This window comes from Vulpes vulpes, chromosome 1 (assembly GCF_048418805.1).
Source record: "Vulpes vulpes isolate BD-2025 chromosome 1, VulVul3, whole genome shotgun sequence".
Lineage (NCBI taxonomy): Eukaryota > Metazoa > Chordata > Mammalia > Carnivora > Canidae > Vulpes > Vulpes vulpes.
This window is the reverse complement of record NC_132780.1, coordinates 90,441,542-90,465,202: the sequence shown is the minus strand read 5'-3', so window position 1 is coordinate 90,465,202 and position 23,661 is coordinate 90,441,542. Positions and strand designations below refer to the sequence as shown.

General features: G+C 41.5%; 1 protein-coding gene across 9 annotated transcripts in view; it reads right to left on the bottom strand.

The window, feature by feature from the left end:
* REPS1 (RALBP1 associated Eps domain containing 1) overlaps nt 1-14,881 on the bottom strand; it is an 82,007-nt gene extending 67,126 nt beyond the window's left edge. For all 9 annotated transcript variants that reach the window (XM_072719903.1, XM_072719917.1, XM_072719911.1 and 6 more), the window contains exon 1: nt 14,573-14,881. In XM_072719903.1, coding sequence (XP_072576004.1) covers nt 14,573-14,725 — 153 coding nt within the window. In that variant the 5' untranslated portion in view covers nt 14,726-14,881. The remainder of the gene's footprint in view (nt 1-14,572) is intronic.
* Nucleotides 14,882-23,661: the final 8,780 nt, after the last annotated feature.

Genomic DNA, 23,661 nt, shown 5'->3' with positions numbered 1-23,661 from the left:
CATTTTCTTATTAATAAAATGGGAATAACGATTAAATGAGACCTTGTGTTAAATAAGAACCACAAAGCTGCAATGAGATGCTAGTGGAAAAGAGTAGGCTAGACTATTCTATAGCTCCAAGGCGCATTCCTCAGCCAAAATGCAATCATACTATGTGTGAATGACTTGGGTATTGCTTGCAAATGGCTAAGAGGCTCTTACATTAACTATGCAAATGTCAAAAAATATGCAAATACTTCTGGGTTTAACATCCAAGGTTCAACTTTTTGGAGGCTACACTAATTTTAGGCAAATATTATACTTCTACATCCACCTCGCCTTGCTAGGGGTCTCAAGACTATTTCAGAAAACCTCTGAAATCTTAAGTGAGAATACCTAAAACTCTACAGCAAAAGTGCAATTTGCCATTTACTGTGAAAGAATATTTCAAATATAATGAAGTATGAAATCTTCATTTTTTTAGTCAACAGCCTTATTTCAGAAACAACCATCAAGTCTGCACAAGCTTTAAGGCCACCCAGCTGCTACTCTCAAGCCCTGAAATGCCCACTGAATCTTGCTAACACAGATGAACTGAACATGACATCTCACTCAGCACATCCAAAATTCAGCACAAGGTATCCCAAAAAAACTATACAACCCTCCTCACTTCTTTCTGTTAATGGTTATCACCACTCTGTAAGCCACATAAGATCAAAACCTTAAAATCATCCTTCATTATATAGCCTTTTGGTGGGTACACTTCATTTCAAGAGGACAAATCCTCTAATTCCATAGTAAAAGGATGAAACAAATAGCATTACTGATAAGATCAAAGGATTGGGGGGCAGTTATTGTTAATTTCAAGCAAAAAATAAAATAAAAGGTATATGTATCTAGGTTTAGAAGTGTGGAGAGAGATTTTTACTATGAAAGCCAAGATGCTATAAATTACAAGTTTTCTCAAATAAGCAGAGCTTGACTGAATGACACTTATTTGATCACCCTCTTAGAACTGGGTACTTTGCTCTATGTTTACACTTTATTTCACTTTGGTATTATGAAAACTTCTGGTATTACTGATATTATCTGATATTATCCTCAGTCTACAAATGAGGAAATGGGAGTCTTCAAGAGAGGTTAAGTTACTTGTTCAGGGCAAGAGTTATTAAATACAAAGTGGAGATTCATTTATTTATGTGAGAGGGAGAGAGAGCACAGGGGAGGGGCAGAGGAACAAGTAGATTCCCCACTAAGCAAGAACCTGACATGGGGCTCCGACCTGAGATCAGGACCTGAGCCAAAGGCAGACACTTAACCAATGGAACCATCCTGGCACCCAAGTGGAGATTCAAATCTAACTGTCACATTCAAATACTCAATACTTGCTGGCACAGAATAAGGGTGCTATAATTAAATATTTTTCTATGGAACATTATTAAGTGCTCTAAAAAATATGAATTCTTTTTCTGGGGGTGGGCAGGAGAGGGAGAGAGAATCTTAAGCAGGCATCTAGCACAGAGCCTGAATCAGGGGTTCCACCTCACAACCCTGAGATCATGACCTTAAACACTTGTGTTTAAACAAACTTCTGGGGCAGCCCCGGTGGTGCAGCAGTTTAGCGCCGCCTGCAGCCCAGGGCGTGATCCTGGAGACCCCGGATCGAGTCCCGCATCGGACTTCCTACATGGAGCCCGCTTCTCCCTCTGCCTGTGTCTCTGCCTGTCTCTCTCTCTGAATGAATAAATAAATCTTAAAAAAATAAACAAATAAATATTTAAAAAAATAAACAAACCTCTGTTCCTTCTAGTCCTAAATGAGACACAAAGAAAAATCAATAATTCTTAATAGTTTCTAGACAATGATTTTTTTTCAAGGATAGAGATTTCTATTTCCACATACATCTGACATATTCCATGGACAAGAAACAATAATCACTCTTAGATCAAGGCTGTTGGCTACTCTTTATCCAACGCAGCATATTTACATGATTGTGAGGACTGGGTCCCAGATCTATCACTTATGCAAATTTGGACTGGATACAACAATTCAGAAATACAAAGCCACCAAATCAATGCTTCAAAGTAACATTAGAAGCTTTTAGCCTAAAAAAAGATTCATGATGGTGATGGTGATTATTTTTTTAAAGATTTGTGAGAGAGAGAGTGAGAGAGAGAGCATGCTCACATGTGCAGGGTGTGTGTGAGGGGCAGAGGGACAGGAAAAGATAATCTTAAGCACACTCCATGCTGAATATCAGCCTGAGGCAGGACTCTATTCTCAGGATCCTGAGATCATGACCTGAGTGGAAACCAAGAATCCCGACAGTGATTATTTTAATAGAAGATAACCAGAAGTAGTCCTTCCTGTAGATTAAAACTACTATTTTATTAAATTACTACTTATCAGGCATAATTATTTCAAAGTCAGATTATTTTTGAGGCACTATGTATAATTTTCCAAAAAATTAAGATATCTGAATTAAGTGTATATAAATTCAGTATACGACCCAAAGTCAACAGAAACTGGTGTCAATTCTTTCTAAATCACAACTTTTTCAGCCCTTCTAAAGCTATTAAATAATGTACACATAAAAAAATCTAGTACAGGGTAGCCCGGGTGGCTCAGTGGTTTAGCACCGCCTTCAGCCCAGGGCCTGATCCTGGAGACCGGGGATCAAGTCCCACATCAGCTCCCTCCATGGAGCCTGCTTCTCCTGCCTGTGTGTCTGCCCCTCTCTCTCTCTCTCTCTCTCTCTCTGTCTCTCATAAATAAATAAATAAAATCTTAAAAAAAAAAAAATCTAGTACATATAAGGCATGTAACACAGAAAGCAATGAATAAATGTTAAAGCCAGAATTATTATTCCAGTACTAGTGCTCCATGTAAATATACCTGGTTGTAATGAATCTTCAAGTGGCAATCTCCTCTACACATAATTATCAATGTATCACCTTTCATATGATATTCAGAACATAAGACGCTTAACAAATGTCAATTATGTAATATTGATATTGAGGTTTTGTAAATAAAAATACATTATACAGATAGTAGAGGATCCTTTATTCTCTACCATACTTACCTTCACATCCTCCAAGATGACTGTTTCATACATTCCCCCCACCCTGCAAAACCGTTTTAAAAAAAAAATGTATTGTTTTGAGGTATAATTCATATACCATAAAATCCAACGATGGTAAATATATGATTCATTAAATTTTAAGAAAATTTATGGAGTTGTGCATCATCACCACATTCCAATATTAGAACTCTACCATCACCCCAAATGTTTTCCTCCAGTGTTTCCATCCTAACCTGGTCTCAGGTAACCACTGTTCTTTCTGTATAGCTTTGCCTTTCTTATGAGTACACAATATGCACTTTTGTATCTGGCTTCTGTTACTTACCATGCTTTTTTTTTTTTTTTTAAGATTTTTTTTTAATTTCACAGGGGGAGAGAGAGAGCAAGCGCGCTTGTGCACAAGCATGGGGAGCGGGAAAGGGAGACGCAGGCTCCCCACAGAGCAGGGAGCCCCACACAGTACTCAATCCCAGGACCCTAGAATCATGACCTGAGCCAAAAGCAGACAATCAATTAAGCCACCCAGGCCCCCCACTTACCATGTTTCTGACATTCATCTTTGTTGTAGTATTTTGTAATTTGTCCCTTTATGTTACAGAATTATGTTTCACTGTATGGATATACCATATTTTGTTTATCCATTCCACCATTTGATGGACAGCTGGACCGCTTTCCAATTCTTGACTGCTGTGAATAATGATGCTAACAGACATTTACAATTCTTCATGTGCACATTTTCATTTCTTTTGGATAGGTCCCTACGAGTGGAATTGCTTATTCATATAAGCTTCTGTGTAAAACTTTTTAAGAAACAGCCAAACTGTTTTCCAAAATGGCTGTACCATTTACATTTCCAAGAGCAGTGTATACGTTCCTGTTTCTCCACAATACCATGTAATATCATTCTAATTATAATCATTCCGGTGGGTGTGTGACAGCATCATTGTTTAATCTGCATTTCTTAATGACTAACAACACTGAACATCTTTTTATATGTTTATTGGCCATTTATACTGTTGAACATCTTTTCATATGTGTATTGGCCATTTATACTATCTCCCTTGGTGAAGTATCTATTTAAATCTTTAGTTCATTTTTTATTTTTTTTCTTTATAACTGAGTTGTAAAATTTCCTTATATATTCTAGATTAAAAACCTTTACTGTGTTTGTAATATCTATTTTCTGCCAATCTATGGCTTGTCTTTTTACTTCCTTAAGTATTCTCTGAAGTGCTAAACTTTTTAAGCATTTGAATGAAGTCTGATTTGTCAGTCTTTTCTTTTGTAATTCATGCTTTTGGTATCATTTAAGAACTTTGCCTAACATAAGGTCATAAAGATTTTCTCTAATGTCTCCTAAAATTTTTATAGTTTTAGATTTTATAATTAAATCTATGATCTATTTTGAGATTTTTGTGTATGGTGTGAAGTTGTTTTGTTTTGTTTTTTTTTTGAGGTGGGTGCTCCAATGTCTCCCAAAATGTCCAACATGGGGTCCCCCACCCAGCCACCAGACCTCAGTACTGAGCTTTACTACTGCAAACACTGTTCCTACAGTAATCGGTCAGTTGTGGGAGTGCTTGTCCACTACCAGAAAAGACACCCAGAGATAAAGGTCACTGCCAAATATATCAAGCAGGCTCCTCCCACAGCTGCAATGATGAGGGGGTCCGAGGGGCCCCAGGGCTCCCCTCGGCCACCCGGCCCCATGCAGCAGCTGACCCGAAGCAGCTCTGAGAGAGACGGCTGTCCCGCCGAGAATGAGATGTTCTTTTGCCAGCACTGTGATTACGGGAACCGGACAGTCAAAGGTATCCAAGTCCATTTTTTTTTTTTAAACATACGTATATCTAATTGTCCCAGCACCATTTGTTGAAAAGACTATCTTTCCCCCATTGAATATTGTCGTCCTGGCACTTTTTCAATAACCTGTTCATTTCTAGACTCTCATCTCTATTCTATTAATGTTTTTGCTTAGTCTTAGCAAATCACACCATCTTGACTACTGTAGATTATAGTAAATTTTAAAATTAGGGCAAAGCTTCTATTTTGTTTTCAAAATTGTTTTGGCTATTCTAGATCCTTCGCATTTCCTTATAAATTTTAGGCTCTGTTTTACAATTTCTACAAAAATGCCTAGTAGGATTTTGATAGGGATTTTGCTTGAATCTAGAGAGAAGTTTGGGGACAACTGCCATTTTAACATCAATCTTCCAATCTATGAATACAGACTATTTATTTATAGATTTATTTATATATTAAAGAGAGAGGGAAAGAGAAGGAGTGCAGAGAGGGAATCTCAAGCAGATTCTGAGATCATCATAGAGCATGACACAGGGCTTGATCTCATGATCGGAGCATGATCTCATGACCCTGAGATCAGGAATCATGCCAAAACCACAAGTTGGACCCTTAACCAAGGGTGCCACCCAGGCACCCCTTTCCATTTATCTAAATCTTTAATATCTCTTAGTAATGTTTTGCAGTATAGAAATTTTGGTGCTTTTCGTTAAAGATTTTATTTTTAAGTCCACTCTGCATCAATTGTAGGGCTCGAACTTACAACACTAAGATCGAGAGTTGCCAGCTTTACCAACTGAGCCAGCTAGGTAGCTCATCTTTTGTTAAATATATTCCTAAATATTTACTCTTTTTGATGCTACCATAGATTTTTTTTTTGTTGCTTTCATATTCAGATTGTTCCTACTACTAAATTGTTAATATTGCCTCAGTTGTGTAAAAAAAAAAAAAAAAGTAGAAGTAGAAACCATTAGGCTAGAATATCCTTATTTTCCTCCACTATGTACCTACTTGGTTCCATATCCATGTTCTTCATTGTTTTCCCCTTTCAAAATTGAGGAAGAGATCCCTTTTCTGTTAAGACCATCCTATGCAGCCAGGATTCTGAACAATATTGCTTTGTCAACACCCTTTCTCTTCTTGTCTTCCTTTCTTCCCTTGTTAAGCGTAACAACTAAAATCATGCTGCAGTACACTTTTATACTCAAAAAATAAATCAGAAAAGACTTCCTTTATATCCTCGAATACCTCCAGTTTCTACCTCATATCTATTTCATTTCATCAGCAAACTTCTATAAAAAGCTATCTATATACCTTATGTCTAGTTCCTGGGCCATCAAGTATCCCTCAAGTCACTCAAATCTGGCTGCCACCTCTACCATTCCATGAAACTGGCTCATCAAAGTTACTGATGACCTCCAGACCACCAAATCCAATGGGCATATTTCTGCCCATATCTTCCAAACCTCTTGGCCAAACTCAACACAGTTAAGTATTCTTTTCTTGAAATACTCATATTTCTTGGCATCTATGATATAATCCAATATACACTCTTCAATTTCCCTACAACCACTCTTTCTTATTAGCCTCCTTCCTAAAGGCCTTCTCCCAGTTTACCCAACTTAAAAATGTGAATTCCTCAGGGTTCCATTTCTAGCCAATCCGTCTTTCCTCTCTATAGTCTCTTCCTTCTTTTCTTCCCTGATTTCATCTATTTTCATGGCTTTTAAGTATCACTAGTGACACACTGATAATCTTCAAATTGACATCTCCAAGCCAAATATCTTTGATCCTCTCTGGTAGAGACCTGACAATCTACATGATTCTAAGAACTTATGATTGACCAAAAACAAACAAACAAACAAACAAACAAAAACCCTCCTGAATTTACCATTACTCCTCCACAGAAAACAAACACAAACAAAAATATCCTCTCCCAGCCATCCAATAATGTTGACTTCCAGCAACATCTGAGTTCTAACTTATGCTCCATATCCAATCCATTGTCATGTCGTCCTATTTTTGCCGCCTCAAAATATCTCAAATATATCCACTCCTCTCCATCCCACTGACACCTCACTATTCTAAGTCATCATCTCCTATTTGAGCTACTGCATATCCACTGGCCAATCTTTCTGTTTGCCCAATATTCTCTTCTCTATACAGCAGGGTAAGCTTTCAAAACATAATTAAGATGGTACTCCCTTACTAAAAACCTTTTTCGTATTTTCAAATCTAAACTGCTTGTTGCTGTGTACAAAGGACCTGTAGTATGTGGTCCCTGCCATGTCCATCTCCCCTCCCCTATAGTGCTCCAGCTTTTCATTTCCTCAAACACATTAAGTTCTTTAAGCTTCAGGCCCTTCATGTGCTTTCTCTTATGTGAAACATCTCATTCTTGCTCCCTTACCTGTGTCCATACGTCCTCAGAGGAACCATCCTCCTACAACTAAGTAGGGCCCTGGAGTCTGCAATCATTCTCTATTAACTGTACACGTTCTTTTCCTTAACATTAACATAATCCATAAAGGCAGTAAGGATTTCTGATTTTTTACTACTGCTAAATATATACCCCTAATGTAAATAATACCATCAAAAAGTATTCATGAAAATATACAAAACTAACTTAAAACATTATGTTTAGCACTTCAGAGGTATGTCTGCTCTTCTTCAAAACTTTATGTAGAGGTCCATGGGATGAGCTTGGCTAAATTGGAGGAAGGCTAGCAACCTCAAATTATATGCACAACTTTATAAACTGTGTTTTCTAAATAGATGTCTAGTACATGCAACAGAATTTCAAAGGAAACTGTAATCCAAGAGTTAGAAGATATATGTAATCTAATAAATTCTAACTTCATCATTTAACAAGATAGACTCAAATTGAACATAAAATCAATTCATGAAATAAAATGAAAAGAAGATACAGTATTTTTTAGGGGGTGCCTGGGTGGCTCAGTTGGTTGTGTCTGCCTTCAGCTCAGGTCATGATCCTAGAGAACTGAGAGGGAACCCCATATCAGGCTTGCTGCTCGGTGGGGAGTCTGCTTCTCCCCGCCCCCCCCCGCCCCCCCCCCGCCCCCCGCTCCTGTTGTATGTGTGTGTGTCTCTCTCTCTCCAGCTTACTCTCTTTCTCTCTGAAATAAATAAATAAAATCTTTTTTAAAAAGCAGTATTTTTTTAAAGGCCTAAGTCCTATAATTTACTAAATCTCAATGGAATTTAGTGTATGGTATGAACTTAAAAAAAGATTTCTGAGACAAGGTTATCATGTCCTGGTTTTTATGTCATGCCTATATGTGCAATCCAGCAGACATAAATTCTTTATATAGATGTAAAGGAGGGAAAAGAATGAAAATGCATCTATCACAGAAAAAGCTACAGAAAATGAAACATCTATGAAGGAAAAGATGCGAAATGCCAAGTCTTATCATCCTTTCCAAATTTTCACTGGCCAAATATCTTGAAGAATTAGGAAACCACAGACCTTACAACCTTTTCATTATTAGTTCCTGCTCATGTATGTAGTCACTTCAGCATTCCAGGCTGATATTCTCTTCAAATCTCCAAAAGAATGTGAAAGAAACCAATGTGTTAAAATTGTGGAGCAACTAATTTCAAGACTGTACACTATGTTCTCAAGGGTGTGGCTGGCTGGCTAGGGGGCCATTTTGACACTGTAACAATTTTATTTGAAAAATCCAATCCGGGATCCCTGGGTGGCGCAGCAGTTTGGCGCCGGCCTTTGGCCCAGGGCGCGATCCTGGAGACCCGGAATCGAATCCCACATCAGGCTCCCGGTGCATGGAGCCTGCTTCTCCCTCTGCCTGTGTCTCTGCCTCTCTCTCTCTCTCTGTGACTATCAAAAAAAAAAAAAAAAAAAGAAAAAGAAAAATCCAATCCAATCACTTCAGGCTATGAAAACAAGAATCCAAGATACTAAGTGATCTGTTCAAGGTCACAAGGCTAGCTAAAGACTGGACTGGAACTTGCCTCCCATGTTTAGTGTTCCTTATTAACAACTTCTCTTTTATAGCTCCATCAAAATGCTTAGCATGAGTTCCCCAAATACTACGACTCTAACTCTGGGCTATTAATCTATAAAGAAAAAAAAAAAGATTAAAGCTAGCATGATATGGGATCCCTGGGTGGCGCAGCGGTTTGGCTCCTGTCTTTGGCCCAGGGCGCGATCCTGGGGACCCGGGATCGAATCCCACGTTGGGCTCCCGGTGCATGGAGCCTGCTTCTCCCTCTGCCTGTGTCTCTGCCTGCCTCTCTCTCTCTCTGTCTCTCTCTCTGTGTGACTATCATAAATTAAAAAAAAAAAAAAAAGCTAGCATGATATGATACAGGAAAAAGAAATTTAAGAGGTAAATATGACACTACAGAAAGTCATTAAGTATGACTTCTCTCACAAACAGTATGTTTTTCAACTGTGTATAGGAAGTGTCTAATTAAGGCAAGATCATATTTGTAATTTGTTGTAATTAGTGATTCAGAAATTACAGATAAAGAAATCACTACTCCAGAATAACAAATCTGTCCTTTACATTAAATTTATAACTTTCAATGAACAAATGAAGCTCTACTTCTCTATTTTAATATTATCACTGACGAGCAGATCTTGTAATTCAACAAATTTCAAGAGAAAAACGAAATGGTTCATATTTCATTTCATTTTTCATCCATTAAATTAATGTGTTATTCAAATATTCTACTGAGATGTTGTTCAAAAAAATAACTTAAAAGATTTCTTGAGTTTCATGAATAGGGGTACACTGGTTATAACCCTCAATGAAAGAACTGTTAGTACTAGAACCTTTTATCAAGCTTTTATGCACTCAAGGTCTCTATGAAGTTTTAAAACATTCCCCAAAATGGGGGGGGGGGGGGTGCTTGGGTGGCTCAGTCTGGCAAATGTCTGTCTTCATCCCAGATCATGATCCTAGGGTGCTGGGATTGAGTACCACATCAGACTCCCTGCTCAAAGGGGAATCTGTTTCTCCCTTTCCCTCTACCCTGCCCCCCTGCTCAACACTCTCTCTCTCTCTCACACGCTCTCTCTCAAATAAATAAAAATCTTAAAAAATATATATATTTCCCAAAACAGAAGCTTTCAATAAAAGCTAAGAAAACATACTCATCAGTATAGTAGCATACTTTGCCTAATCTTTAAAAAAATAAATTACTTCTGATTTTTAAGCCAATAAATGTTTGTTATTTTGTTCAGCAAAAAGCAAAGTTCCTCCTGATTAAATCCTATGAACCAAATTTTTCTCCACCCAGTCCTGTTCCTCTCTGTTGTGGAGCATAATTCTACAAAGCTTTTAGCTCATTCATTTTATCTACTAATACACGTCTCCAAAAACAAACCATTAAACTCGATACAAGTCTTACTCTATTTCAAAACTAGTGTACTGAATTGCCTTTAAAATATCTGACAATTGTAGTAATAATGTAAATTGTGTCTCTGTGTGTACAAGATAACAACCACAAGAATCTTATTTCTCTTAAGTGGCCGTGTCTCAAGACAGCATCATACATAAAACCATTCACTATGCAAAGAAGGAAATCCATACATAACTCAAAATCAATCTTAAATCTCTACTCTTGAAAAGAACTCTGGGCAAATCAATCACATGAACAGTGAAAGTAAGAAAAAGCTGAAAGGTAGCAAGGAATAATGGGAAAGGAGAGATGCTTTATTCACTAACAAGTTAACTTCTCTACCTATCGTGTTCCTAGTTAATAAATAAAAATAACACCCACTTCACAGGGTGTTGTAAGGATCAAATGAGTTCCTGCATGAAAACGACATGCCCAGTAAAAGGAACATAACATGCACTCAATAAATGCCAGCTCCTTCCTCCTTCAGTTCTGGGCCCTCTGTTCTTTGTTCTCCACATTCATTCCCCCAGATGACTCAGCCTTCTCATGACTTTTATTAACAAATGCTGAAAACTACTACATCAATCAAAGTCCTGATGTGTACATGCATGCTCACAGTTTAAGAAGCTGTCCGTCCCCTACCCCTGAGATACTTAGGTGAGAAAGGCAGAGGAAGAGACTTGAATATCTAAATTTCACTGTAAGAACAAGCACTTGGTGTGGACAAATGTCCAGGAGTTTCCAACTATCTCCAGAGACTGCACTGCCCTCTCAAAATGCCAGAAATCAAACCCACCAGTATCTTTTTTAAAACCAGGCTCTCTTCCTGCCCACGTGGTGAGTGGTGTCCAACAGGGAATAATCCTCGCACTAATCTTCCCTCATCTAAATATCACCAGGTAACTCAGGCCCGTCAAGTCTACCTTCATAATTTCGAGCCTCATTTTCCATTCCACTGTTACCACCAGAGTCCAGGTGAGGATTTCTCAATCTCAGCACCACTGACTGACATTTGGGCCCCTATCAATCTTTGTTGTGGGCACTGTCCTGAGCATTGTAGTATGTTTAGCGGCATTACTGGCCTCTATCTGCCAGATGCCGGTACAACTGCTCCTTCCCTGCAAGTAGGGACAAGCAAAAATGTCTCCAGACAGTATCAAATGCCCCTTGGGAGACAAAATCATCCTCCCCAGGATGTCCCCCACTCCTGCATCTGAGCACCATGGCCCAGTTCCTCATCACCTCATACATGCAACAGAGAATGGTTCCCCAAATTCATCTCCAGCTTCTTCCCTCTAATTCCTGTTGCACTGATCTCCTACAGGTCTTGTAAAGCTCGGCTTTTATGAATCATTTCTCTTAAACTACACCTCCCTGTTACCTTTACAATTAGTTCAAAGCTCTCCACCCAGCCTGGATAATCTGGCCTCAATTAAACATTATCCAACAAAGCACCTCACATAGTGTCTACCCAGCAACGCTTCAGTAACTCAGACCTGTTCGTCCAGATGTTTCCTATTCTACAGCTGTCACCCTAGTTTGGATGCCCATTACCCAGCATACATTCCAGACCACTGCACGAGCCTCCTTCCCCCGACTCGACTCTCTTCTTACTCGAGGTCAATAACCAGCAATGAGTCTCCTATTGCCTATTGAAATACGAAATCTTCTGCATATTCCTTAGTCTTTCTTAATATGGTCTCTTTCAACTGTATGTTCCTTTGTCCCCAAGGCACACTCCAGCTTCAGCAAAACCTAACTATCTGCTACCCCTTGAAAAGGCTCCTACACTTTCCACCTTTTACCATGTTTTCTTCTGCCTGCAAGTCCTTCATCCCACTGCCCTACCTCCATACTAATTTAAAGCCCATCCCAATTAAGTTAAAGAGACTTTCCTGATCACACCTCCTTTGCACCTCTCCTATGGCATTCACATGGTACTTTATGTCACATATGTGTATTCCTGTAGTTTACAAGGTCCTTGAGAGATTCTTACTCCTCTTTCGATGCCCTGTGATGCCTACCCCAGTTAAGTAGCTAACTTAATGTATTTGAGTTGACTCAAATGTCTCCCGCTTAGCAACAGGAGGCTGTTTTTCAGACAATCCCAAATTCTCAAGAGAACCAAATCCATATTCCCCTTTCGTCTCACATTTTATGTCTTAGGCCGGTCTTTAAGTAAACTGCTTTCAAATATACCCAAAATACTTAGTATATATTAGTAAAAGAGTTCTGCTTCAGCGAGCTCCTACAGCTTCCAGCTTGTAACTGAATCCTGAATATTTATGCTATGTAAGTCCTTTCTTTATACTGAAAAGCAACAGAAGTATACTTTTGAATGTTAATAAAACTGAGCAAAACGTGAAAATAACTTGATTAAACAGATTTCAAGCAAAGGTTAACTAACACTAATGTGTCTATCTTAAATAATACACTAAAAGTCCTAAAGTTTTCTGGCACCATTAAAAACATGAAAGTCTGTTTATTTTAGCTCCCTCCACCCCAAAACATAAACCAAAACAGAACTCAGAAAGTTTCTCGTTTAGTTCCTAAATGACTTGAAAGTGTGTTTTGCTATTGCTACAAAGAAGGGCAATAGCATTAAGGAGCATGTTCTGACCAGACGTCTTTCTAAAAGTCTAACTCCAAGGGCATAAGAAAGAGGTGAGAGTATGGTATCCCAAAGCTCCCACCATTTTTTAGCCAGAATCAGCAGACTGTAGACCCTCCCAACCCTGTTTTGTATGCCCCTGAGCTAAGAATATTTTTTACGTTTTTAAAGGGTCTCAGGGACACCTGGGTGGCTCAGTGGTTGAGTGTCTGCCTTTGGCTCAGGGTGTGATTCCAGAGTCCCTGGATGGATTCCCACATCTGGCTCCCTGCGTGGAGCCTGCTTCTCTCTCTGCCTATGTCTCTGCCTCTCTTGTGAATAAATAAAATCTTAAAAAAAAAAAAAAAACAAACAACAAAAAAAAACGGGTTGCAAAAACAAAAACAAAGAATATTCGAGAGAGAGACTGTATGTGGCCAGCAAAGCCTAAAATATTTTATTTTTGTCCCTTTACAGCAGCACAAATTTTAGATTCCTAGCTGTTGGTATCTAAGACATCCAACTTTTCCTCCCAAAACTTTTTAAAAAGCAATGTAAGACATACAAGATTATGCAAAAAGAACGCATTCAACTTAGTCATAGTTAACACACAGGTAATTTCTAAAACAGAGACCTTCGTGGGCATTTTCATACTTACAAAATTTTTGTTAGAAGGAACCTCTCATTCATTAGATGAGCAGATTTATGCTTAAAGAGTGAAAGTACCTGGCCCAAAGTCCCACTGCTGGTTAACAACAGAATGGGGTCAAAGACCCAGGCCTCAAAAACCCTGATTCAGTGCCCTCCGCAGTATACTACATTTACATCATACCTATGCATATGGCTTTAAGTTTTGGAGATGTGGGTAAGTGGCTTGGATGACGATAAAGATGAAAGCTTAAAACCTGCTCCAGATATGCTGTTTAGACAGACTAGCAGCTATGAATCATTAAACAGTAACAATAATGTTCACCACATACATTAGATAAGCCCTTCTAGGAAACCTCCTATTTTAAAAACAGATATGACAGAGAAAGCTTAACATTTACTGCCTGCTTTTCTAGTGCTACACATCGGATGGAAGCAAACAAATATGCACGTTTGACTTAACAGCTGGCTCAATACTCATCTCCCAGCCCAAACCCACAAGAAGTCCCACCAAATGTTACCGAATGCCAATCGGAAAACTGTCCAGTGTACATCAGTCACATGTTCTATAGTTAACTGCAAGTCCTTTCCACATCTATTTGCAAACTACTAGCTACAAATTCAAATTTCTGATCTCCCCAAGAGGGAATTCAGCTTCCTTAAGAAAGCTGCTTCTTCGATTCCTACAAAACCCCACTTTGTCCCATCTGCTGGCTCATTCAAGAATCCAAAAAAAAAAAAAAAAAAAAAAAATTTTTTTTTTTTTTATCTACACCGATAACTTCACTACTCTGCAGGATCCGGGACTCAAAGACACGGCAGCGATCCAAGATCCTTCATCTCAAGCCGCTCTTCCAGCGTCGAAAAGCAGGGTCCGAGGGGCAGCCGCGAGACCCCGGACTGGGCTCTTGGGAGAGAACACCCAGGCCCCCGCCCCCACCCCGCCCGCTCCGGATCCCGGCGCGACTTTTGTCCTCCAACAGCGACCCCTCCCCTCGGCCGCGGCGCGAGCGCGGGCCGCCCCGGCACCTGCGGCCCCCCCGCCCCCCCGCCCCGCCCCGCCCCGCCCCGGGCGGCCGCGGTACCTGGAGGACCACGTCGTTGGGCAGCTGCGCGGCCCGGAACAGCTCCAGCACCCGCCCGTTGGCCGCCACCTTCTTGGTGCTCTCGATGTCGCAGTAGGAGAAGAGATCCGAGTAGTACTTCTGCTCCGCGTCGCTCAGCGTCAAGCCTTCCATCGTCGCCCCCGGTCACGGCCGCCCCGCCCCGCCCCGCATGCAAGACCCGGGGCCGCGCGCGCCCCGGCTTCCTCCTCGCCCCGCGGAGCCGCGCGCAGCCCCGGCCTCCGGCGCGCGGGGGACGCGCGAGCAACAGGGCCCCGAGGTCGCTCGGCGCGCGGCCGCCTGCGAGGCCCCGCGCGGCCCCGGGCTCGGCTGCGGCTGCGGCTGCGGCTGCGGCTGCGGCTGCGGCTGCGGCTGCGGCTCCGGCTCCGCGGCCGAGGGGAGCGCGCGGGGCAGGAGGAGGCGGGGGCCGCGGGGGCCGCGGCGGCGCGAGGCTCGGGCGGACTCCGCCCCCGCCCCCGCCCCCGCCGCGGGTTCGAGGCTCCCCGGCTCCGCGCCGCCTCCCCCCAGGCTTCCCGCCTCGGCTTCCCCTTCCGTCCGCGCCCCCGGAGCGCCGGCGCTTCCCGGAAAGTTGTGGGGCCTCGCGGCTAAAGTTTCGGGGGCTGCGAGCGGAGCGTGGCCGCCGCTCCGCCTCCCTCCGCCGCCATTTACTGCGCCCCGGCCCGGCCCCCGACGCGCCCGCACCGACACTGACAGCGGCCGCCGCGCTCCAGACCCGGATGTGAGGCCGGGAGGAGAGAGCGCGAGAGGGAGAGAAACACCCACCGGGCGGGCTCGGCCGCTCCCGGGAGAGGGGGCCGCAGCGCCCCCTGGCGGCCGGAGCCCCGCGGCGGACGCCCGCGCCGACCGCAGCCCCAGGCGGCAGCGCTAGGGGCGCCCAGCCTCGGAGCTCTGGCACCGAAGGCCGAAAGAGCGTTGACGGAAAGAGGAACAGCGCTCAGTGCTCAGCGCTCAGTGCTCAGCGCTCACTGCTCAGCGCTCAGTGCTCAGCGCTCACTGCTCAGCGCTCACTGCTCAGCGCTCAGTGCTCAGCGCTCACTGCTCAGCGCTCAGTGCTCAGCGCTCAGCGCTCAGTGCTCACTGCTCAGCGCTCAGTGCTCAGGGGGTAATTGTGTCTGTTTGTGCGTCCCACAGGGCGGGTGTCACTGAGGCTGAACGCAGTATCCTGTGCGCTCCAAAGAGCGAGGAAGAGTCCGTGTCCCTGGGATGGGCGAGAACACTGAGCTCCAGCTGCCGCGCTTGCTCCAGACCGTGCTTACCTGAGAAACAGAATTTGCGGAATAGAGGGGAAAGCTGGCAGGTTCTGTTCCACGCACGAGGCCCACCTGGTGACCGGGCACGCATCCCGTCAGCCCGGCAACCTCGCTGGTGCGGCCTCGGCCGACCCCAGGGCCCCTTGCCCCCTAATAGCCGCCGCGCTCATCGGCTCCTACCGGGGAGGAGATCCTAAGATGGCTCGTAGAATACCCCAAGACTTTATGCTTAGCAAATATGAAATATTTCAAAAACAACAGCTAAGGCTGTTTGTGACACAGATTCTTCCTTTTTTTTTTTTTTTTTTTTTTTTTTTTGATTTTTGTCTTCTCTACGTTGCTCCCCAGAGTATTCTGATCCTATAGATGGCCCATGGGAGGAAATCAGGACAGGTTCCCAGTCCTTTCCCTATAATTCCAGAACAAAAAGCACGGAAAATCTACAAAGTTGTTGTGGATTGTTTTTGTTGTTTGGTTTGGTTTGATTTTTTTGCTTGTTTGTTTGTTTGTTTTGGTTTGGGGGTTTTTTGTTTTTGTTGTTTTGTTTTTTGTTTTGTTTTTTCAGCACTTTGGCAGCAAAACATGCCCTGTCTTCATTTGGAGGCAAAAACTTAATTCACATGAAGCTATTCATAGTTTTATTTGTGCCACTTAGTGTCAATCTTTACTTATTTTACTCCAGGCCTTGATGGGATGTTGATATATACATAGTTACAAGCATTTTATTATCTTTCTTTAAAATATATATATATATATATATATGTATATATACATATACAGGGCTGCCTGTATATGAGGGCTACTTTTGGCTCAGGTCATGATCCTGGAGATCCAGGATCAAGTCCCACATCGGGCTCCCTGCATGGAGCCTGCTTCTCCCTCTGCCTGTGTCTCTGCCTTTCTCTGTGTGTCTCTCATGAATAGGCAAATAAAAATTTTTTTAAAAATAAATGTACACACACATATATGACTATGGAACTGTAAATACTTTCTAACTTGACCAGTAGCATTTTAGGTATGTATATATATATATATATATATATATATATATATATATATATATATTATGCCATTAGGCTCGACCTGCCCTAGCTCTAAAACTTTCAATTTGCCACATAGACATCTCACACCTGTACAGGGGACCTGCTGTAGGTAACCAGAGCCCTACAGATGGCTTGTCTTCCAAAGGTGTAGATAAGAGGAGCACAATGGGGTAGGGATTGGATCACAGTTGCCTTCAGCATCTTTTTCTCCACGACCTTTCCTAGGCCTTTAAGGTCTTTCTGCCCCTGGGCCTTTGTTCCTGCTACCTGAAATACTCTTCCCACAGACCTTTGCATGACTTGTTCTTTCACATCATTCAGGTCCTTGTTCATATGTCATTTCCCCAGAGAGAACTTCCTCTCTACACCTGATCCATAAGAACCCTACCACCACACTCTATCCCCTCTCTGAATTATTTTTCTTTATAGTTTTTTTCACTACCTGACATTAAAGTATACATCTGTTTACATATTTAATAGATAATAGTTATTGAGTGCTTACTATGTTTCAGGCACTGCTCTAAAACTTGACCCTAATTACCGCATTAATCACAACAATGCTATGAAGAAGGCACTTAGTATTTTTATTGGACAAATGAGGAAACTGAGGCACAAATGAGTTAGTTACTTATAAATCACATTGTTATTAAATGCCTAGATCTAGGATTCAAAATCCAGGAAATCTTAACTCTGAAATTGCTGTTTTATAGAGACTTTCTTGTAATAATATTAAATCTCCCCAAACACCATCCCTGTATTTACCAGAAAATATTTGCTCATTGCTGTGACTCCAACACCTAATACCTGGCACATAAAGCTCATCAAGAACCATTTGTTGTATGAATGAATGAACAAATGAACTAATGACATGAGGAGCCAGTCAGAATCCTAATCTCCTAATTTGGCTCCCTTAACTCCAGCAACCTCCAACCCTACTCCGCTTTAGCAACCTAAAATACTTATAGGATTGTTTTCCTTCTAAGTTCTGGGATTCTGAGATTTCCTTCTCCGTCCATAATGTTCTGTCCATTTACTCTTGCCTCCTTTTCCTTGAAAAAACTTGGTCCTTAAACCTGCAGTTTCTTCTCTTCCAATCCCAACACATCTATCATGCATTCACAGTGTACTTTGAGCATCTCATACCAGTTTAAAACAAATTTCATGGCTTCATCCTCAGAAATCATCTGTCTAGAGACCTCCTAATCAGTCATGCCAAAGACACCCAGCTGGCACCCTGGATTCCTTCATACATTGCCCTTCCCCCCTACCCCTTGCCAAATGCTAAAACTGAATTGGCCTCCACATGTGAGTTATGGGATGTTGAGGAGGACTCTTTCTGTGGTCCCATTGCTCCATGAGGCCTTCCTAATTATAATAGGATACATAGTGGGTTTTTTCCTGATGAGCAAGACCAAGCGGAGGGCAAAAAGCCACCTGTACCACATGATTCAAAGCAAAACAACAAAGTCACACCCCAGCCCGTAAGGGTTTACTAAGAAGTGACTCAATGGGCCCTACTACCAGCAACTACTGCCTCAGCCCCAGACCCACTCCCCAGGCTCATGAAGGAGTCCTGAACATCACTCCGCTTATAAGGAGCATGGTGGTTTGAGACCCCCTCCAAACAAGCATATACGCCACCAGAGTCAGGCTCTTACAAAGACAGAGAGGCCTGCTCTGGGGGAGCCTGCCTTCTCAGCTCCCTGCGGTATTCTGGGTGGGCTTGGTACTGTAGAGTTTGACAGTTTCACAAATGAAAGAGATTTTTATCTATATCTGTCACTTAAATGTGTATTTCCAGGTATGAAAGGGAAAAAAAAATACAATTTAACACATGCTCTTTGAGGTCAAGTTTGATTTTTTTTTCCTAGTATACATTTCTAGACCTATCAATTTTAAAAGGTGACATCATGAGAAAGCTATTTTAAAACAGATGGTCTAGATTATATAGCTACAAATGTAAGCACGCTGGTTTTCAAGGAAAGATCAAATAGTTACTGCCAGCAAATGCATCAACTGTTATTTAACTGGAAATCTCTAGGCTTTTAAAGTAAACTGTATACAGTAAAATTCATTGTTTCTGGTATACAGTTGTATGAGTTTTGACAAATGCATATAGTTATGTACTCACCACTGAAGTCAAGATGCAGAACCATTCTGTGGTCCCAAAGAACTTTGTGCCATCGCTTTTTACTCACCTCTGTCTCCACCCTCAGCCCCTGGCAACCACTGATTTGTTTTCTGCTTCTATACTTTTGCCTCTTCCAGAATGTCTTATAAATGGAATTATGTGGTGGGTAGCCTTTTGAATCTGGATTTTTTTCATATAGCATAATGCATCTGAGATTCTTTCATGTTCTCGCTTCTATAGTAGCTCATTTTTTTAAATTGCTAAGTATTATGTGATAGGAATGATTATAGGTTGTTCATCTGTTCACTAATTGGAGGACATTTGGGTTCTTTCCCATTTTAGGTGATTATTAATAAAGATACTGTAAACACAGAGGCACCTGGGTGGCTCAAGTGGTTGGGCGTCTGCCTGCAGCCCAGGGTGTGATCCTGGAGAACCAGGATCGAGTCCCACATTGGGCTCCCTGCATGGAGACTGCTTCTCCCTCCGCCTCTCTCTCATGAATAAATAAAATCTTAAAAAAAAAAAAGATACTATAAACACATATGTAAGGGGTTTTTCTGTTTTGTTTTTAAAGATTTTTTATTTATTAGAGACAGACAGAGAGAGAGAGAGGCAGAGACACAGGAAGACTCGATCCCCAGTCTCCAGGATCAGGCCCTGGGCTGAAGGCGGCGCTAAACCACTGAGCCACCTGGGCTGCCCCATATGTAAGTTTTCTGTGCAAACTTAAGTCTTCATTTTTTTGCTTAGGTAAATATCTGGGATTGGAATCGTTGGGTCATATGTTTAACTTTTAAAAAATGCCAGACTCTAGAGGTGCCTAGTGGCTCAATCAGTTAAGCATCTACCTTCAGCTCAGGTCATGATCCCAGGGTCCTAGGAGCCAGCCCTGTGTTGGGCTCCCTGCTCACCAGGAGTCTGCTTCTGCCTCTCCCTCTGCCATTCCCCCCAACTTGCTTTCTCTGGCTCTATCTCTCTGTCAAATAAATAAATAAAATATTTTTTAAAAATTTAAAAAATTAAAATGCCAGACTCTTTTCCAAAATGTCTGTGCCACTTTGCATTCCCACCAGCAATGTATAGAATTTTAATTTCTCTGTATCCTCATAAACTATTCTAACATCATTCTAATGAGTGTGTAGTGGTTTCTCACTGTGATTTGAATTTGCATTTCCCCAGGGACAAATGATATTGAGCATCTTTTCACGTGCATATTTGCCACCTGAGTATTTTCTCTGGTCAAGTGTCAAGACTTTTCCCATTTTTTTTTTATTGGGTTGTTTTCTTATTGTTGAGTTTTGAAAATTCTTTGTACATTTTTGATACAAGCTTTTGTCAGATATATGATTTGCCAGTATTTTCTACAGCCCATGGCTTGCCTTTTTATTTTTTGCAGAATAGAATTGTTAGTCCGACTCAGGGGAGATCATAAAAGACATTAATGAGGGGAAACCCACCGAGGAGAGTTTTTTTAGTGCACCTGGTCATTAACTTTGTATAAGAGAGATTGCCCAGGATAAGAATATACATTAAACTCATGCAGAGTGGCAAATGGTTGGGCTGATTGGGCAGAGATGTGAGAGAAAGTAGTTTGGAAGATCAGGGAGAAGACGGTCTAAGGGAAAAGCAGGTGGCTGAACCAGGGGCATGAAATGTGAATATTTCTGTATTTTGTGCTGACACCCACTGGAAAGCATCCGCTATGGAGGAGGCACATGACAACCAAGTAGACTAAACAGCCTGGCTAGCTATTGCCAGGTAGCCTCTGCAAGCAGCCACCCCAGTGTTGGTGCACTGCCTTGGGAACTGAATAGCTACTATGGGAGCAATGGAAGGCATACATGGGCCCCACATTATGGGTTTCCACCTACCAAGGTCAAATGTTAACCTACCAGCAAGAGTTGAGTTCAGCTCAGCTCAGCTTGGTGTCAGCTTAATACCAGGTTGAGCTTCTGATGCAGCATCATACTTCAGGCGAGACCCATCAGATACTTGGTGACAAGTTGATTTATCTTTACTGGAATCAAATGTATTCTAGACATAAATTTGTTTTTCTGTCTTCAGAGCCTCAGCCATCAATACTATCTGTGGGTCTAAGCATTTTTATCACCAACATAGAATCTATGTAACATCACTTCAGGCTGAGAGATTCACTTTACAGCAATACAAGTGCATTAATGTAGAATCCACTGGACTTCTCACGTACCACATCATCCAGAAGCTGCTGACTTCAGAGAATATGATATGGCCTTTTGAAGTGCAATTGATATGTCAGCTTGGAGATGATATTCTGTAAATATGGAACCCCATACTCCAGGATATGGTATGCACAGTAAATTAATGGCCTGCTATAGTACCACAGTATATGGGACATGAAACCAAGGGGTAGAAGTCAAAGTGGTCCCATTTGCCTTTGCCCTCAGCAACCTACTTGGGGAGTTTGCACTTCCCATCCTCTCAATTGTGGGTTTTGGGCACCTGGAGGTCCGGGTTCTCAAAGGGGAATGCCTCTACTAGGAGGTTTATTATTAATCCCTCTAAACTTTAAGCTACAAATGCTGTCCAGTCACTTAAGGCACCTCCTGCTAATATACTAGTAGAAAAGAAAATAATCAACATATGAGAAGTTAATTGAACCCACTAATCAGAAGAAAACGGTGCTTATTTTACACGACTGAAGTAGGAAAGAATGTGTTTCACACCCAGAAGACCACTGAGGTGTCTCTTCGTATTCCCCTGTTCAGTTTTAATGTGAATGGGCAAGTGTAACTAACACGATCTGAGAAGAGTGTGGTGACAAGGGACTCAGGCCACTTCGGGATGAAGCTCTGCATCACTTTACACTGCACCTGGAGTTGCAGAGGTGTTAGCTGAGGTCAAGAGGAATCTAGAATGAGAAGTAGGGAGGAACAATGAATATCAGATGTGGCCTTGAAATGAGCTGCAATGGTGGCAGATATAGTTTGCTTCACTAACTTTCCTCTCCGTAAAAATTTCCAGGAAACAACGACCCGTCAGAATCCTGGGGGAGTTGTTCCCATATGGGTAAATACATTTCATGAAGCAAATGGACCTGAGTGGTGTCAGTATGGACTGTGGTATGCTACCACCCCTCAGGATGGAGACACCGTTCTTTCAACTGTTAGGGATGTTGGAATGTCAGGGGCTCACAGCTGAATCCCACGCCAGGAATTTCCCTTGGGAGACAAAAGATTCCTCACCTAAGGTCACACTTGTGTCCTGGGGGCAGCACACTAGTCAGAGGATATAGAAGCCTAAAGGTCCTTACGTTACTTTGAGACCATTTGAAGAGCCACCTCAGCTCCAGAGCTCCTCCAGGAATTGGCTGGTGCCTCTGTTGTTACCACATTGCCCATCTCCCTTGGTCCAATTATGGGCTTTTTTCCGCTTCACTTCTGTATGTGTGCTGTTCTTGACAATAATTATCAATGAACTTCCTGTACCCAAATCTTCATTCCAATGTGTTTCCTGGGGAAACCAACTTAAGCCACCCACACACTTCTGCTCCTATTAAGTAAATTGAGTTAATTAGTGTTTACCAACCTGTTATACTTATTATTGTTAATTGTTACAATTGGATTAAATGTTACATAAACAAATTAATTATGAAAACAGGAAGACGATTTTGTTTTTATAAAAACCCAAAATAGTGTTTTGGGAAAAGTTGACGATAGTAAGTTGCTAAGATGCTACTGTTGAATTGGCTGTAGAACTCATGAAGAAAGACCAGGAGTTGAAAGCAAAGATGGTACTACTGTAACTATGTGTTGGGCACACAGCAGATTCAGTATGTGCTTCTTGTTTAATTGATTGATCTAGAGTTTGGAATGGTTGGTAGTTTCCTATCTCTAATCAGAATTTCTGGGTTTTTTTGTTTTTGAAAAATCTTGTATTGTTTTTGTAAAAATATACACACTTAGCGTGAAAACAAAATAACTCAGAAAAGAATGAAGAAAAAGAAATTACTTGGAATCCTGCCATCTGCAGGCAACTTCTATTAACATTTGGGTAAATATTCCTGACATTATTTGTTTAAAATAGACACAAAATGGGGGCACCTGGGTGGTGCAGTTGGTTAAGCCATCCTTGGTTTCGGCTCAGGTCATGATTGCAGGGTCATGATTGTAGGATTGTGAGATTGGGCCCTGCTTTGGGCTCCGCACTTGGTGGGGAATCTGCTTGGGATTCTCTCTCCTTCCCCCTATGCCCGCCCCTCCCATTCATTCTCTTTCCATCTAAAATAAATAATCTTTTTAAAAATAAAATAAAATACACACAAAATGATAGGCATACAAGCATGCAATATCAAATAAAGGGATGGATTATATGTATATATAGATGTACATCATATGTATACATTACTCCTTATATTCTGAAACATAACAATTGAATAGATGTATTATATATTACTACATATTTTTACTACATATTATATATGTCTATATGTATGATCCATCCCTTTATTTGCTGTGGTATGCCTATATCTTTCTACTCCTTTGCAGCAAGTCTTTTTCTTTTTTTTTTAATTAAAACATTTTTTTAATTTAAATTCACTTTGCCAACATATGCAGCAAGTGTTTTTCACTCAAGATTATATTTGTA